Raw genomic sequence first — 18,956 nt, 5'->3', positions numbered from 1 at the left:
ATAAAACCAGAAGATATCTTCAGAGGGTTGATGCTTTGGCTTCTGGAAGTTTTTTCACATTAGTACAATGTCTGTCACATAAAAGGCTTTTAATTAATATTTGTTGAGTGCATTAATTGAATGAAGATTAACTAGATTGATTATGTAGTCAACAGTTCTTTCTGACCTAGTTTGTTGGCATTGTGTCTTTTCAACCATCAAGATAACAGTTCATCATTGTGCTATTTTTACATTTATAAAATCATTTATATTTTATGTAAAAGCTCTAGAATCACTGGGTATTTTGCTAATACAACTAATAAGCCTTTATAAATGTAAGATTAATTTCATGTAATAGTCTTTTTTGGTAACATTAGTTTGAGGAGTATGTGTTCCTTGTGTTCCTTAACTACTGACCTGCCGTAAATAAAAAAGTATTATTAGGAAAAGTCCCAATTTCCTCCACAGTTGATGACAGAGTTGTTTTTTGGTTTGTTTTTTATTTTTGGTTTTTGTTTGTTTGTTTGTTTTTTACCTTGCTTCCTTCTTCCAAACACTGAATACCAAAGACTACTTAAAGATGGTACCTGAAAGCAAAAAGTTATATACCATGAGACAAATTTGCCAAATTGTGTTGAAGTCCTTTTCATTGTTACTTAAAATATTTGGGAAAAGAATTTCTTGGGGTGAGAATCTAGCCTGTAGATCCTTTATTTATTCTTTGGAAACTGTGTACAAAATAAGGAGAATTATGTACCAATGCTAATCTCAAGCCTAGTATACTTTCAGAATTTGCCAGCATTTTAAAAACAGAAAAAATTTATAGCATAATAGATACTGTGTATAAAAGTGTAGTGCCTCAGTTTTTACCTAGTAATGAATGTATACATATTATCCAAGTAAACAATTATGTATTCTAGTATAGTAGAAAAAAATCAGATCTTTAGTGTTAGACATATCTGGTTTCAAATCCCAGCTCTTGCCACATAGTTCTGTGGCTCTAGAAAGTTATAGAAAGCTTGAAAGCTTGTTTCCTCAGCAGTATAGTGGGGATAGTTTTGCCTTCTTCTGAGAGCCATCATAGAATTCAAATAACATGATGTTTGTGAATATGCCAAATACATAGTAAGCCCTGAGCAAACAGAAGCTCAGGTACTTTACACTGTGTGCAGCTTTGTCAAGAACAGTGTGAGGTAGTATACTGCCATAGCTTTCAAGAAATTCAGGCAAGTATCCTAAGTCTCACATTTATTTGTGTGCTTTATTTATCTCATTAAAAACACACGAATACACACATCACCATTCATTTTTATCTCGAAGCTCATGTTTAGTTTATTAAGCATAACATTATTGTAATGCCTAAATTGTGCAAATATACTTCCGTACTACTTTTCAAATGTGAACTATTATTTTAGGCCATATTCAGATTTTAGTGGAGGGTTCACATTTTAAAAGCATATTTAAACAAGATCCCTGAGAATATGTTGTCTGTTTTGCTGTGTAAAATATGTGACTACATCACAGAACAGTAGGTTAGTAGGAGTTGGTGCTAGAGGATCAAAGAACAAATACAGAAATCCTTTCCTCTGTTAGTTTTAGTAATATTGCTACTTTTATTAATATTTTATTATAATATTATTGATATTATTACTTATTAGGAGGAAAGGAGGCAGAGCCAAAGGCAGTTGGTTTTTGCTGTCCTCCTTTGGGAACCCCCTTCCTCAGTTGAGATATTTCCCATAAATTGTTACTGGGAGGCAGGACAATAGGCCAGATACTTGCTTCTTTCCTCATTGCCTTTGGTAGCTAAGCCCGTCAGTCAGTCGTTCCTATCTGTGGCTTTGAATCTGGACTGACTGGGGCAAAGAAGCTGAGAGTGGAGAATTCATTTCTGTAGCAACAGCAACATTTAGTTTCCAAGAACACAAGTACTGATTTTGGGCTGTCCAGTTTGCATTTGTAATTTTTAGTCCTATGTTAAAGCAATAAACTAATTTCTTTTAATAGCTGTCCTTTTTTTTTTTTTTTTTTTGGCTGTGCTGCGTGGCTCGTGGGATCTTAGTTTCCCGACCAGGAGTCGAGTCCGTGCACCCTGTAGTGGAAGCTCAGAGTCCTAACCACTGGAGCGCCAGGGAATTCCCAGTAGTTGTCTTTTTTTTATATTTTGAACTTTAACAACTGGATATAATAAAATTGGGTTTAGTCTCCCAGCAAAGTTGTTGGTTTGGGCTTCCCCCACCTCCAAGTTTTAGCAGCTTTTTACTAAATCTTTAAATACAAATAATGTGTACCTTTGATATTTCTTTTGCTGTAGAATATTATCTGTGTAAAACAACTAGATGTCAAGGGTTGACGTAAAAGGTAATTGTTCTACAACTAATAAGATAGCTTTTTTTAAAACCTAAAATATGTTTGCAGTGTAGATTTTTTGATATATCATTTATGTGCATTTATTAACATTTAAATGCACACCTTGCTTTTAAACTAAAATTTTCTTACAAAATATATGTCTCATGTGTTTTAAGTCAAATTAATTTTTTTTGCAGCAGGAGGGCTATTAAGAGGGATATGGAATACTTTTTGGTCATTAAAGAAAAATAGCCTGCCAAGAACTTGAGCAATTAAGAAAACTGTAAATGAAACTACCTGAACTGAAGTGCTATTTTCAGCCCTTTTAGTTATGTTTTAAAGACAAAGGAAACAATCTTAGCTTTATAGATACAGATGTTTGCTTTTAAACTGTTCTTTTGCATATGGTGAATTATTAAAATATCATAACATTTAAAATGTATTATTAATATATTACCTCCTTGCATAGATTGCAGGCTTTTAAGTAATAAAATCTAAAAGTGGTAGAAAAAGTGTGCTTCATTTACTTCACTTATGTTTTCATGATGCCTAAGGAAGTGTTTGATGGTAGGAAAAGTGACAATAATAATCACAGTATGGATTACACCAATAAAGTAATAGTTTTTGGCTTTTAAAAGTTTTGGTAGATAGTGATTTAACCTTCAGTGTTTGCTTACGGGAGTTGGAATCAGGAAACTTGCACCTAAGTAGCCTTATGTGAATAACTTGTTTAGTTTAACCAAACAGCTTTTCACTAGGATAAAAGAAAAAAGGAATTTGGCTGAAAGGGATTTCAGTGAAAGCATAAAAGCTAATCCTGAGCTTTAGCTGCAGTTATTTAAAATGAGCAGGGGACTAGCCATTATAAATTGTACTGATGATGTAATTGAAAATAATATATATCTTTGAAAGATGGCCAATGACTGAGAAAAAAAGCATCAGGTATAGTTACTATAATAAATGTATTAGGTATTAAATTTTGTATCACTTTGTCAAATATTGTAAATCTAGTTTCTGTCTTTTGTGAAAGTAACAGGATCAAAGAAAAATTGTTGTTTCTATTGTTTTTAGTTGGAGTAGCATTTATATTGTTACACCTAAGTATAAGATTCAGTAGAAAGGAAAAGATAGAAGATGCAAAAGAACAGGTAGTTTATGAAGGAACACAATAGCATCCAGTGTATATAAGTGAAGGAGTTAACTCTGGAAACAGTGACTACTTCTGGGTAATATCCAAGGGAAGGAAAGATGATTAATGACAGAAGATTTAATATGTAGAAAAAGGAAGTTAAGGAAGCTCTAGTAGAGTAACTTAAGTTCCTTCAGTAATAACCTTTTTTTTTTTTTCAGAGATATGAAAGTCCCTATACACTAATACAGGTGAAGATGAGCTCTAAAATAGTAAGATTGAGGTTCAGTGTTTAACAAAAGGTGAAAGTTTGGAGCAGTTTCTGTGGGGAATGTTTTTAGGAGCAGAAATTAATAAAATGAGTTGTGAGTAATAGTAAGAGTCACTTGATAATCGGGACCATAAACTTGGAGATGGGCTAAATTTTATTGAGCAAAGCTTGACAGTTTTGGAGTTGTGGGAAAGAATCTCAGAGTAGATGATTAGTCGGATGGGCAAGGTTAAAAAAAAAGAGGTTACCAGTGCCACCACTACAATGACTACTACTAGTAATAATGATCGTGATGATAATTTATTGTTAGCATACTATTTGCCAAATAGTTTTACACGTATCATCACATTTAAGCCCCCCAACCACCCTGGAAGCTAGATTAACAGTAAGTAAAATGAGTTTCAGAGAAAAGTTATTTGCCCATTTCCTTTGCCTGTGGTTGTGTGTCCCCAGAGTTGTGTGTGGGGAGGGGGAGAGGCACCCTTCAGATTTTGCATGCCAGAAATTGTATATTTATCATGACAGTTTTTCAGCAGATGGCAGTAAAGAATCTTAAGGAAGGTATTCTTTAAATTTGTACAAAGGCACCATATAACCATACTGTGGCAGCAGTATATAAAATTGTATCAGTAACAGACCCAGTCTTAGACTCACAGACATAGAAAACATAAACTAGTGCTATTAAGGCACTAGTTTATGTTTACCAAAGGGGAAAGGGCATGGGGGAAGGATAAATATATGTATAACTGAATCACTTGCTGTACACCAGAAACTAACACAACATTGTACATCAACTATACTTCAATTAAAAAAACAAAACAGACTCAGTTTTGTTTAAAAAACACATATACACAGAGAAGACTTAAGCATATATACCAAAATGTTAGCAGTCTGGATAATTGGATCACAGAGAATTTTTATTTTCATTTGGTCGCTCTTTTGAATTTTTCTGATCTCTTTAAATGAACATGTTGTTTGTTTTGGGGGACTTGGGGTAGGTTGTTGATGGAAAGGTAGTAGTCAGGAAGATTGTTTAGACACACTTGTAAACAGTAGTGACATCCCATTTCATGTCTTATTCTTCTCCATCTCAGAAAAATCCATAGTGTTCTAAAAACTCACTGTTTTGCATTGAAATTACATTTAAGCATTTTAAATCCAGATATTCCACTTAGGGGATTTGGAATCCCTAACTTCTCTCCACCCTCATATGATCACTGCAGCCAACTTCATCACTATTTTAGAACTTCACCTTGTACCATAGTCAGTCAGAGACTGGTTTGTATGACTCAAACAGTTAGATGAATAAAGAGAAAATAGACTTAGGATGAGGGGAAACATAGTAGGTAAGAGGGAAATAATACATTCTGTCTTGGGCAGGTAAAGTGAGCACTTAAAAATTCTTGTCTTAAAACCACACACAGAGTTGTGTATATTTAGTAATTTAAATTGATCTAAAGAAGTACTAACTTTGTCCTTTTTTCTTGTGACTGGTGAATTCATCAATTTTATGTATTGTAAATAAACTTGATTCATTCAATGTATTGCAAAATAGTTTAAAAATAGATACCATTTTGACGAATGACAAGTAGTAGTACATTTGGATTTTGGTTTGTGTGTCTGTGTGTGTGTAAACAATTTTACTTTTCAATTAATAAATTAATAGTATTTCGGTAAAATCTTCAAAGTACAATAAGAACTGTTTTCTTGTGACAGTTAGTTGCACTCCAGTCATATATTTCATATTAATGAAATCGCATTATGAGTACTGAAAAGTAAAAGAAATTCCAAAACTAAAAATGTACTTACTGATTTTAGTTACACAGTAAACTTTTAAAAAAATTACATCCCCATGAGTTATTTATTTTATAACTAGAATTTTGTACCTTTTGACTTCCTTCACCTATTTCACATTCCGCCCTCCCGGCTCCTGCCTCTGACAACCACCAGTCTCTTCTCTTTACCGATGAGCTTAGTAGGAGGGTTTGTCTGGTTTTGTTTTGTTTTTCTTTTTTTCAGCTTCCACATATTAAATGAGATCATAGGGTATTTGTCTTTCTCTGTCTGACATATTTCACTTAGCACGATTCCCTTGAGGTCCATCCAAGTAGTCACAGATGGCAAGATTTTGTTCTTTTTTTATGGCTAATATTTCTGTGTGTGTGTGTGTGTGTGTGTGTGTGTGTATACCACATTTTCTTTCCATTCATCTGTTGATGGACACTTAGGTTGTTTCTGTATCTTGGCTATCGTAAATAATGCTGCAGTGAACATGGGGACACACATATCTTTTCAAGTTAGTGTCTTCATTTATTTGGATAAATTTCCAGAACAGGAATTGCTGGATCATATGGTAATTCTATTTTTAATATTTTGAGAAACCTCTATATTGTTTTCCACAGTGGCCACACCAATTTTCATTCTCACCAAGAGTGCACAGGGACAGGGGTTTTGTTTTCTCCATATCCTCACGAACACTTCTTATTTCTTGTGTTTTTGATAGTAGTCATCTTAACAGATGTGAGGTGATATCTCTTTGTGGTTTTGATTAGTGATGTTGAGCATTTTTTCATGTACCTGTATGTCTTCTTTGGAAAAATGTCTATTTAGAACCTCTACCCATTTTTTAATTTTGGGGTTTTTGCTGCTGAGTTGTATGAGTTCTTTATATATTTTGTATATTAACCCCTTATCAGATATATGATTTGTAAATATTTTCTCCCATTCAGTACGTTGTCTTTTCATTTTGTGGATTGTTTCCTTCGCTTTGCAGAAGCTTTTTAGTTTGATGTGGTCCCACTTGTTTATTTTTGCTTATCGTGGGCTTTGTTTTTGGTATCAAATCTACAAAATCATTGCTGAAGCCTATGTCAAGGAGCTTACCACCTATGTTTTCTTCTAGGCATTCTATGATTTCAGGCCTTACATTCCAGTCCTTAATCCATTCTGAGTTAATTTTTTTGTATGGTATAAGAGAACAGTCCAGTTTCATTCTTTTGCATGTGGCTATCCAGTGGTACCAACACTGCTTATTGAAGACAATGTCTTTTTTTCTATCATATATTTATCACAAATTAATTGACTATATATGGGTTTATTTCTGGGCTCTCTGTTCCGTTTCATTGATCTATGTGTCTGTTTTTATGCCAATACCATACTGTTTTGATTACTATAGCTTTGTAATATAGTTTGAGATCACAGCACATGATGCCTCCAGCTTTTCATGTTTCTCAAGATTGCTTTGGCTTTTTGAGGTCTTTTGTGGTTCCATACAAATTTTAGGCTTGCTTGTTCTATTTCTATGAAAAATGCCATTGGAAGTTTGATAGGGATTGCATTGACTCTGTAGATTGCTTTGGGTAGTGTGGACACTTTAACACACTACACTAATATTAATTCTTTGAACCCATGATAGTTTTACAATAAACTTTTGGTAAGTATTTATATAGATGAATATAAATGGTATGAAATATGTCAGTTACAATGATTTTTGACCTTGTCTTTTATAATTCAATATTTAATTCTTTTGATTAAAATTTATTTTAAAATGCCTATCATTTCCTGATGGAATTTTAATTTGAAATATATATGTGCTCCACATCAAAAATTGGCTCAAATATAGACACGTTTATCTGACATCCATAAAAAATTAGATCCTGAGAGAGCTGCCATAAACTTCAAAGATATTGACTGTACAAATGTTTGAGTTACTAATTAGTAATTGAAGTCTTTTAACGTATTCTTTGCTGTCTGGATTCCAGTATTCTTTCATTACCATGTATTCTAATTAACAAGGGAGTATAGTATCTGATTTTCTTCAGGTTTCTGTCCTTGGCCAGATACACTCAGGCATTTGTATTATTAATATTAAGCCACAGGGTCTGGAGTGAGTAGGGTGTGATGGTGGAGAAACGAGAGACATGACTTCTTAAACATGGATGGACATACAAAATGTGAATTCAACTAAAAAGTCAGAATCACCAAAATGTGTAGCATTTAGATTTTTAGATTGAATATGCTAGAGTTTATTATATGTAATATGAAATCTGATGAAATCTTGAGCAGCTTCTAAAAGTACAAGAGTATGGTATTTGTTTATAAGATTGTGTTTTAAAATGAAATTTTATTTACTTTCAAGAGATTCTTAACTGACCTTCATTGAAGGTAGGGAATTGAGAATGAAACATTAAGCTTAAAACAAATTACCAGAAGTGTTCAGAACAATTGAGTATTTGGCTTTAAATATAAGCAGAAATTTAAAAAATATTCTTTGAAATGAAATGAACTTGAAATTTGTTTGCACTATTTTGCTTAATATTTCTATATATTGGTCTGGAGCTTTTTTGTATTAGGAGAGCAGGTTTTCTATTTTAAAGAACATATCTAAGTGTTAGAAAACTTCTACTACTTTTATTTTTTGTAGGTGGTTTCAGACCCCCTCACAGGTTTTCTACCATGCAGCAACTGAACATGGAGGGAAGGACGTATATCCAGGGCAGTGTCTTTGGGAAGGTTGTGAGCCTTTTCAGCGACAGAGGTTTTCTTTCATTACCCACTTACAGGTACACTTTCTTAATTCTATTTGGTTTGTAACTCATTTGGTTGTGTTAAAGATCTTGATGCATGTGTTTTTTACTTCCTCTTTCTCAAAAAGGACAAACACTGTTCAAAGGATGCCCTGCTTGCAGGATTAAAACAAGACGAACCAGGACAAGCAGGAAGTCAGAAATCTTCTATCAAGTAAGGAATCTGAGTTTACTTCCTGTTGCACAAAAAAAAAGACAAATCAGGAAACGAGGCAAAACTTAGTAATAAAAGGCGATTTAGTGTATTGGGAGACGGGAAACCTGGGTTGTAGTCCAGCTCTACCGTTAACCAGCTATGTGTGTGACCCTGTTCAAATTGTGTAAGTGCCCTAGGAATCACTTCTCATTTTGGCTGGACCACATGGTCTGTAAGTACCTTGTAGCTCTAATATTTTGATTCCACTGTGTAGACAAGTCACTGGAAGTAATGACAGATGACATATGAGAAATGCTTTGTAAACTGGAAATAAATATATGGTTCTTTGTCCTTGAGAGAGTAGTTGAACGTGTACTTGATAATGGCAAAGAGATTTATTCTTACAGCTACTGAGGAGAGGCCAAGGTGGCATGTGAGGGTCCAGTATAAAATTGTATATGTCATATTTACTATATGGTTATTCATTTACCTGTTATTTCATGAACACACACTTGTAGTCAAGTTCTGAGTTAGCTGTAGATTCCTGTAAGGTCCTTATTAGATTTACATAGCATTTCCTGTTCTGTTTCTGAAGCCTTTAGTTGTACACTCTGTAACCTAAAAAATACAGTCAGCCCTCCATATCCTCAGGTTTGGCATCTGAGGATTCAACCAACCAGGGATCAAAAATACTTGGAAAAAAAAAATTTCAGGAAGTTCCAAAAAGCAAAACTTGAATTTGCCATGTACTGGCAACTATTTACATAGAATTTACATTGTATTAGGTATATAAGTAATCTAGAGATGATTTAAAGCACACAGGAAGATGTGTGTAGGTTATATGCAAATACAGTCGTCGCTCGGTATCTGCCTGGGATTGGTTCCAGGATTTTGGTATCCACAGGGGATCCTGGACCCAATCCCCCGTGGACACCAAGGGACAACTGTATTTTAAATTCTCATAATGTGAAAATAAATTAATTTGTCACCATTTATTGAGATACTGCTCTGTACTGGACATTATGCCAGACATAGGGACTTCTAAGAACAAGATATAGTGTAACTTCACAGAGTTGAAATTCTAGACAGAGAACTAGAAGTATAGGAACACAGAAGCTGCTTACATACTTTATTCATTCCATTACTGTTTATTCTCTCCATTACTATTTATTCCACGTGCTAGGCACTAAGGTATAGCACGAGGTATACGTGACCAAGATGTTTTGCTGTTTTCAAGTCTGGAGATGCAATGAGAGGTATAGGTAATTCTTATTATATGGTGTAATAAGTCCTAAAATGAAGATATACACAAGACACTGTGAGAGCCCACCTAAACCAATCTAGGAGACCAGGGAAGGCTTTCTGGTAGAAAGCACATCCAAACTGAGACCCAAAGAATGAGGAGTAAATAGCTGAGAGTTTCATAAGCCATAATCATGAGTTTGGATTTTACCCTAAAGGCAGTAGAAAGTCATTTTTCTGCCAAGTATCTTTTTCTGTAATTTTCACTGTACAGTTGACCCTTGAACAGCACAGATATGAACTGGGAGGATCTACTTATGTGTGGATTTTTGTCACAGTAAATACTACAGTGCCGCACCATCTGTGGTTGGTTGAATCCACAAATGTGGAACTGTGGATATGGAGGGCCAACTGTAAAGTTATATGCGGATTTTTGACTGCAGAGAGAGTGGGTACCCCTAACTCCCGTGTTGTTCAAGGGTGAACTGTATTTAATTTCTGTGTATTATGTAGCCTATAAGAGTATGTTGCAGTATGTTTGATTTTGCTCAAATTTGGAGGAACTTATATTTGGTATATCAGTTACAATCAATCAAAAATCTTTGTCACTTATACACAAAATCTAATAATAATTTTTATCTGTGTCCATATATAGATATCCTTACTTGTAGACATCTATATGTAGATATAGACAAAAAGTGGTTTACAATTAAAGATTGCTTTTATGTTAACTTACTTAATATTCAGAATTAGTTTACTTATGTAAAAAGGTGCCAGAAATATCCCCACTTTACAGATGCAAAACCTGAAGCACAAAGGGGCAAACTGAACTTGAAAGTCATGCAGCTAGTTACGGTGTCAGAAATAGGATTTCCTCACTGTGAGCCAGTGCTCTCGCCACTACTGCCCCACCAGAATACAACAGATACTGATACAATTTTTCTGCTTGGCGAAGGAAACCTAGAGTAGTTTGAAATCTGATTTTATATAAAATCTATCTCTGCAGTCCCTCCATTCTGTATCTTTCCTAAAGGACAGTAGAGCTATACTGAAAGAATTGATTGAAATTAGTAAATAATGACGAAAAATTATGTAACACAGTAGTAGTTTGAAGTGTAGTAGTTGGCATAATTTTGTATTATTATCATATTAGGTTATCTTTTCCTGGGTGACCTATACATATACCAGTACATTCTCAGGTAATATTATTTTACTCCTAGGTACAGTTTAGCAAATATAATTTTCAGCTCAAATTGTGGACTAGTCTTTGTTAACATCTTTACATTGCATTCAAAGATGTGAACTTCACAACTTTTAATACTATGTTGTATTTATATATGGGCTGTACCAGAACATCTGTTGTTTGCTTTAAAGTTGATAGATTGGAAAATAAAAGACTTGAAACTTCTCCTTGATACCAAGAGCCCTTATGCCTAGGCTGACGCAAGAGTAAATATTACTGCTGGGCCACGGGAGCTTTTACTCACCCTGTATCCAGAGATTCAGAGTAACCACCTTAGGGGTTGGCAGGTTGGTCATTCGTTATCAGTCTGTCTGCAGCATCATGTTAACAATCTCTTTCTCTCTCTGGTCAATTTAGGCAGCCAGCTGTAGGGGGCACAAGCTCAACTCCTAGAGCACAGAAGGCCATTGTGAATCATCCCAGTGCTGCCCTTATGGCTCTTAGGAGAGGATCAAGAAACCTTGTCTTTCGAGATTTTACAGTGAGTAAGCCTCGAAAGCCTTATCTGTAAAGGTGTGCACACTGTGTGATTTAGATCTTTATTCTTTTTCTTTTCTTTTCCTTTTTAAGGATGAAAAAGAGGGACCAATAACTAAACACATCCGACTAACAGCTGCCTTAATATTAAAAAATATTGGTAAATATTCAGAATGTGGTCGCAGGTGAGTAATCTGTTTTCTGTAGCCAGAGTGAATCTAGATTATTTTACTTTTACCTATAAGTTAATAAGGTTAGATGTCTGCATTTTATTCACTGCTTTTCTCATCAATTTTTGGATATGTCCGAAAGCTTATGTCAAGCTCAGGCCATCATGGATTCTTAAAAGACAAAAAAGTAGAAGTTGAAACAACCAAAAGGTTTTCTTTTAACTTGTTTCATCAGGTTAAATTTCTTGCTGGTCATAGAATTTAAGTTTATTTTATTTATTTATATTCATTTATTTATTTTGGCTGCATTGGTTCTTCATTGCTGCGTGTGGGCATTCTCTAGTTGTGGCGAGCAGGGGCTATTCTTTGTTGCATTGCATGGGCTTCTCACTGCAGTGGCTTCTCTTGTTGCGGAGCACAGGCTCTAGGCGCACGGGCTTCAGTAGTTGTGACACACGGGCTCAGTAGTTGTGGAGCACGGGCTTAGTTGCTCCGTGGCATGTGGGATCTTCCTGGACCAGGACTCGAACCCATGTCCCCTGCATTGGCAGGCGGATTCTTAACCACTGCGCCACCAGGGAAGCCCTGATCATAGAATTTAGAGCAAAATGTAGATCTACAGGAGAAAACTTAGGAGTTTACTGGGAGGAAAAATGAATTGCTCACTTGAATCATGTGGAATTAGAATGGAATTCAGTTTGATAATTACCGTTTTAATGAAACCATCAAAGCCATACGTGTGCTAAGATTTACTATAATACTCTGAAGTTTTAAAAGTTACTTTTTAGGGGACTTAAGAGAAAACTTAGAATTTTGTAGATCTATAGCAACTGGAAACAATAACTCTAACCCTAGAGAGAGCAAATGTGGATTTGCCTCCCTTGTCTCCCTTGAAGCTTGAAACTAGTATTCTAGTATTATTCCTCCTCCATCTTCAGCTGACCCAACTCAGGCTCCTTCATTGGGAAGTTGTCCTCTGATGCATCTTGCCTTCCAGATAGTGATTTTCTCTCCTAGTCTCTCTCCTCTCACATACTATTAATCGAATCTACCTTGGTTCTCCTCCCCCCATTTTACCTTGTGTTAGGTCTTTAATGATATTTCTTGCAGTAACCTTCCAACTGGACTTTCCAAACATAAAAACAGTGCCATCAATAACAAAAAAAAAAAAAGCAGTTAATTTAACTATATCAAACTTTAAAGCTTCTGTAAATTAATGATGAATAAAACTTAAAACTAAAGTTTTTTAAAAGTATTTTTAATGACAAAAGTTACTATATTTAGTGTATCAAGTATTCCCACAGAGGAATAAGAAAAATTCTTAACACTCAAATGAAAAATAAGCATAGTTTTTCAGGAAAAAAAAAGAAATATGAAGGTTTCTTCATTAGCATCTCCCAGCTTCATTCATAACATGAGTTCTTCCTTCCTTTCTCACTGTATTTCCCTCCCCAACCCTCCTTTTGCTACATTTCAATTTTAGCCAAACTAAACCACATGCAGATTCCAACCATGCACGACGTCTTTCGTGTTGCACTTTTGTACATTTGTTCCAGTGCTGTAACTGTCCTTGCTGTGTTGTGGCCCATTTAGTATCTGCAAGCCCTCCCCGATTCAGCTCAGACGTTGGCTTCTGTGTGCTGCCTTTCCTATGCTGTGTTCCCCTTCATCATTTGAGTTTGTTCTTCTCTGTTTTTATAACATGTCTGTCTTATAACATTTCATCTTACTGTTTTGTAAGTAGTTTTTTATGTGGCTTTTTTCCACTACTGACCTAAATACAGATTTTCTCTGATTAATCTTTGTAGCCCAATTGCCCAATACATCAGAGATAATCCCTACTTCCTATTCATCCTTCAAGACTCAACCCAGGTTACCTCTTCCTTTCCTGACATCTCCCTCACTACCTACCCTTGACCTAAGGTGCCCCCCACACATTGCATTGTTACCACCTTACATGATGAGATCTGTGAAAGCAAGGGTTGAATATTTATTTTTGTTTTTGTGTCCTCAGTGCCTAGCATAGTGTTGGGAATATAATAGTGATTCAATAAATATTTGATTGATAGACAGATGGAAGGGAAGAAGGTCTCAAAAATTCATTTTTTCCTAGAGTTCTGATCTGGAATTTGTGTAGACAGTTGGAATTCTAAAAGTAATTTTATAACTTTTTCCTCACATTCAAATTGTACATTCTTAGGCTTACAGCAAAGCCACTTTGGCTACATCTAATATAATTATTGAACCAAAAGTTTTCATCTTACAGTTTGTGTTTTGTTGTTGATTTTGTTATTTTATTTAACTCTAAACCTTCTAGATGTCTTTTGGCATCTTCAGGTGCTATGATCTTAGAAAAGCAGAAGCAAAAGAATTAAAACAATGCATTAAATTCTTCCCATTCACCCTCCCAGTCTGGGTTGAAATCCCCATGTAGAACCTCTATTGAATATCTCCAGTAATGAGGAGTTTTGCTAGAGCAGGAGTACTGACAGAATCTGGCAAAGCATATGTGAAGAAAAAAGTATAGGAAATCAGATACTGCAAAAGATAATTCTTTGTTGATATATTATATTTCCTTGTCTCTGGTGGAGTAAGTTACCGGGTGTGATTTTTTTTTTTTTTTTTAAACTAAAGCAAATTCTATTTGCAATAAGAAAATTACAGGTCAACAGGAAGATATATGGAAATTTACTTTCATTCTTACAGTACAGTATACTGAAGAGTATGAAATGTCAGCATTTTTTAAAATTTTAAGTTCAGAGTCTGATTGAATAATGTAAACTTTTTAAATGCAGTTTATCTCCTTTATGATTAAACTTGAGCTTTGGAGAATTGCAATATATTTCTCCTCTTTTTGATGTATACCTTTTGTCTGTGTAATACATGGGTCTTATTTAAAAATCAAATGATACTTTCACTGATAATGAACAATCTGAAAAAGAAACGAACAATTCTATTTACAATAAATCAAAAGAATAAAATACTTAATCACAGTAACCAAGGAGGTGGAAGACTTTGTACATTGAGAACTATAAAACATTGCTGAAAGAAATTAAAGAAGACTTAAATAAATGGAAAGACATTCTTTGTTCATGGATTGGAAGACTTAACATAGTTTAGATGTCAATACTACCCAAAGCAATCTACAGATTCAATGCAACCCCTATCAAAATTTCAGTGACATTTTTGCAGAAATAGAAAAATTTGTTCTAAAATTCATATGGAATCTCAAGGAACCTTGAATAGCAAAACTATCTGGAAAAGGGGGAACGAAGTTAGAGGACTCACACTTTCTGATTTCAAATTTCACTGCAAAGCTATAGTTATCAAAACAGTGTACTGTCTTTAGTGACATAAAGACAGACATATTAACCAAGGAAACAGAATGGAGAGCCCAGACATATGTGGTCCTTGCATATGTGGTCAAATGATTTTCAATAAGGATGCCAATTCTCTATTCAGTGAGGAAAACTGGAATGAGGAGTTGGAAAAACTGGAAATTAACATGCAAAAGAATGAAGTTGAACCCTTACCTAACACCATATGCAAAGATTAACCCAAAATGCATCAAAGACCTAAAAGTAAGAGCTAAAACTATAAAACTCTTAGAAAAAGCTTCATGACATTGGATTTGAGAGTGATTTCTTGGATATGACACCAATGGCACAGGCAACAAAAGAAAACATAATCAAATTGAATTTCATCAAAATTAGAAACTTGTGCATCAGAGGACACTATCAACAGAATAAAAAGACAACAGAATAGGAGAAAAGAATTACGAATCAAATATCTGATAAAGGGGTTAATATTCAGACTATATAAAGAACTAAAACTCAACAACAGAAAGCAAACAAACCAAATCAAAAATGGGCAGAGGACTTGAATAGAAATATCTCCAAAAAAGATAAATAAATGGCCAATAAGCATATGAAAAGATGTTCAACATTACTAATCATTAGGAAAATGCAAATCAAAACCATGAGGTACTACTTCATACCCATTAGAATGGCTATTATTAAAAACAAACAAACAAAAAATCGAAAACAATTAAGTGTTGGCAAGGATGTGGAAAAATTGGAACCCTTGTGTGTTGCTGATGGAAATATAAAATGGCACAGCCACTGTGGAAAAGAGTGTGGCCATTCCTCAAAAAATTAAACATTTCATTCAGCAGTTCCACTTTTGGGTATATACACAAAGGAATTTAAAGCAGGGAGTTGAACAGATATTTATGCACCATTTTCATGGCAGCATTATTCACAGTAGCCAAAAGGTAGAAGCATCCCACGGGTCCATCAACAGAGGAATGGATAACTAAAATGTGTGTGTATATATACAATGGAATATTACTCAGCCTTAAAAAAGAATGAAATTCTGATACATTCTACAACATGGATAAACCTTGAAGACATTGTGTTAAGTGAAATAAGCCAGGCACAAAATGACAAATATTGTATGATTCCACTTAAATGAGGTACCTAGAAAGTAGAACAGTGGAACAGCCCCCAGCAGGGGTTGGGGGAGTGAGGCAGTGGAGGGTTCTTGTTAGTTGTGGGAAGATGAAAAAGTTCTGGAGATGGATGGTGGTGATGGTTGCACAACAGTGCCAATGTACTTAATGCCCCTGAACTGAACACTTAAAAATGGTTAAAGTAGTAAATTTTGTATTATGTATATTTTACCACAATTTAAAACTAAAAACAACAACAACAAAGGAGGGATTTGGGGAAGATGCAGAGTGGCTACTAATGAGTATTTGGTTTCTTTTTGGGATGATGAAAATATTCTAAAATTGATTGTGGTGATGGTTGCACAATTCTGTTAATATACTAAATACCACTGAATTATACACTTTAAACAGGTGAATTGTGTGGTATATGAATTATATATCAATAAAGCTGTTATAAAATTTTTTTTAATTAAATGGTAAAGCTTATAACAAACTATATAGTCCCCTACTTCACCCTTCCTACCCACATCCAAGGGAGAGCTTTCAACAAGTTGAGCTAATTTTTCTGGTATTTGCCTCCATGTTTCTAAATAACATGTTTATGTTACTATTTCTTAATTTACCTATTTTACACTTTACCTGTTGACTCTCTTTCTGTTGAACACTGTTAAAACCTCTCTTCCTTACGCTTTTCATTTCCTCATAATATTGTTACATCTTAAATCAGATGTTGTTGTATTGTTTGATGCTGAGCCACGTGCTACTGTTTTTTTGTTGTTTTTTGTTTGTTTGTTTGTTTTTTAAATTTATTTTATTTATGGCTGTGTTGGGTCTTTGTTTCTGTGCGAGGGCTTTCTCTAGTTGTGGCAAGTGGGGGCCTCTCACTATTGCGGCCTCTCTTGTTGCGGAGCACAGGCTCCAGACGCGCAGGCTCAGTAATTGTGGCTCACGGGCCTAGTTGCTCCACGGCATGTGGGATCTTCCCAGACCAGGGCTCGAACCCGTGTCCCCTGCATTGGCAGGCAGACTCTCAACCACTGCGCCACCAGGGAAGCCCACGTGCTACTGTTTTACATTTCTTTTTCTCTCTTTGTTTTTGGGGGGTTAATGATTGTCTTGCTTCTTGATTAGCTTTTAATGGGCCTAATGCTGATTTTCCCATATATTTCAATCAGTATCTTTCAAGCCTATGTATAAGCTATCTAAAAACTTAAACACAGTTGTTAAACCTCTATCAGTTCTACATTTTTTTCCCCTTGGAAACTGGCTTTGGTAGTCTAGACAGCTTGCTTTGTAGGCCTGGTACACAGCTGTCCTTGGGAATTCCTTCTATGTTGAAACCTTTTTCTTGAATCCTACTTACTTCTTTTACTTGAGTTCCTCCCTCATTGTAGTAAGGTACGTCCTCCAATAATTTCAAGACCCTACCTGTCTGAAAATGTTTTTAGTCTACCCTTAGTCTTGATAGTTTGGTTAGATATAGAATTCTAGATTGAAAAATCACTTTCCTTTAAAAATCTGAGGACATTGCTCTAATGTCTTCTAGCATGCAGCTTTGCTGTTGAGAAGTCCAGTGACATTCTGATTCCCATTCCTTTGTATGAGATCTATTCCCCCACCACCCTCCGGAAGTTCTTAGGGTCTTTTTTTCCCAATTTCTGTTATTCTGAAATTTCATGAATGCTGTGTCTTGGTGTGGGTGTTTTTTGTTGTTGCTGTCATTGAAGTGGGCATTACATTTCAGTGTATCCTTTCAATCAAGAGATTCATGTCCTTCAGTAATGGGAAACTTTCTCAAATGTTTCTTTTTATAATTCCCTGCTATCCATTGTCTGTTCCCATTTCTAGAACTTCTGTTTTTTTTGGATGCTGGACCTTTGTAGAGTGATCCTCTAACTTTCTTTTCTTTCTTAGCTTTCATTTTTGTCTGTTTAATCTGTTTTCTAGAAATTTCCTTGACTTTATTATCAAATCTACTGCATTTTTACTTCACCTGCCATGCTTTAAATTCTAAGAGCTCTTTTTAAGTTGTCAGTTGTTGCTATTTTTATAACATCCTCTTCATAGGATGAATACAGTGCTTGTTCATCTCGCAGGATATTAATGCCAGTAGTCTTAAAGTTTCTTCTGCTCCTAGTATGGTGCTGTGTACTCGAAATTCCTTGAAATGTCTGAGGATTTGGGGCTTCATGTTATATTTTAAGAATGAAATACCTGCTAGCTAGTTGGAAGCTCTGGGTGCGTGACCCCCACGTGTCACTAGTGATTGCCATTTTAGGGTGACCCCCGATGAACCAGTTTGTTTCCTAGAAGCCCCTCAAACGTCAGTCTTCGTAGAGATTGTTTCTCCAGGGAAGAATCTTTGATTTCCTTGCCTTTAGAAGTGGGCAACTTGAAGGAGAGTCCGTGAGGGCCTTCATTGTGGAAATAGAATTGGGGGTGGGGTGGGCAGGAGGATCTCACTTTCCTTCACACTGTCTGTGTCTCTGTAAGTCCTAACCCTTTCTGGTTTAGTTTCTCCAGAAAATGAATTTCTTTTATTCATTTTGGGAGGGAAAGGAGATAAACTTGTATCAAACTGTGCTATTTTCCTAAAAGCTGACTTGTGTCTTAAATTGTTTTCACTAATGCTACTTACAAATTATTTCTTATCTATTAAGTGCATACAAATTATTTCTTATCTATTAAGTGCATTAAAGTGACACAATGTTTATCCTTTGTTAAACATATCAAAAAGATAAAGGAACTTTTGAAATTTGAAATTGAAAGAATATCATTTTATACAACAAAAAAGGCATATTTCATTTTTTATCTAGTGAGTGCTTATTTAATTCTTTAAAACCTCCCAAAATAAAAGATATTAATTTATATCAAAAACGAAATTGTTACTTTAAAATCATCCTAGTGATTTAAATGTAGTCTTT

At 35.0% G+C, this 18,956-nt stretch overlaps 1 protein-coding gene across 8 annotated transcripts in view; it reads left to right on the top strand.

Annotated features, from left to right (window-relative positions):
• ARID2 (AT-rich interaction domain 2) overlaps positions 1 to 18,956 on the top strand; it is a 180,487-nt gene that overhangs the window by 157,482 nt on the left and 4,049 nt on the right. For 7 of the 8 annotated variants that reach the window (XM_082422528.1, XM_082422525.1, XM_082422531.1 and 4 more), the window contains 4 exons: positions 8,152 to 8,290; positions 8,383 to 8,468; positions 11,293 to 11,416; positions 11,506 to 11,597. In XM_082422528.1, coding sequence (XP_082278654.1) covers positions 8,152 to 8,290; positions 8,383 to 8,468; positions 11,293 to 11,416; positions 11,506 to 11,597 — 441 coding nt within the window. Of the gene's footprint in view, positions 1 to 8,151; positions 8,291 to 8,382; positions 8,469 to 9,633; positions 9,707 to 11,292; positions 11,417 to 11,505; positions 11,598 to 18,956 lie in introns of those variants that run through there. The other variant, XR_014252807.1, reaches the window with a different exon arrangement.

This window comes from Balaenoptera physalus (genome assembly GCF_965194825.1).
Source record: "Balaenoptera physalus genome assembly, chromosome: 13".
In the NCBI taxonomy this organism is placed as follows: domain Eukaryota; kingdom Metazoa; phylum Chordata; class Mammalia; order Artiodactyla; family Balaenopteridae; genus Balaenoptera; species Balaenoptera physalus.
Note: the sequence above shows the minus strand (reverse complement) of the source record. Positions and strands in the feature narration are given on the sequence as shown.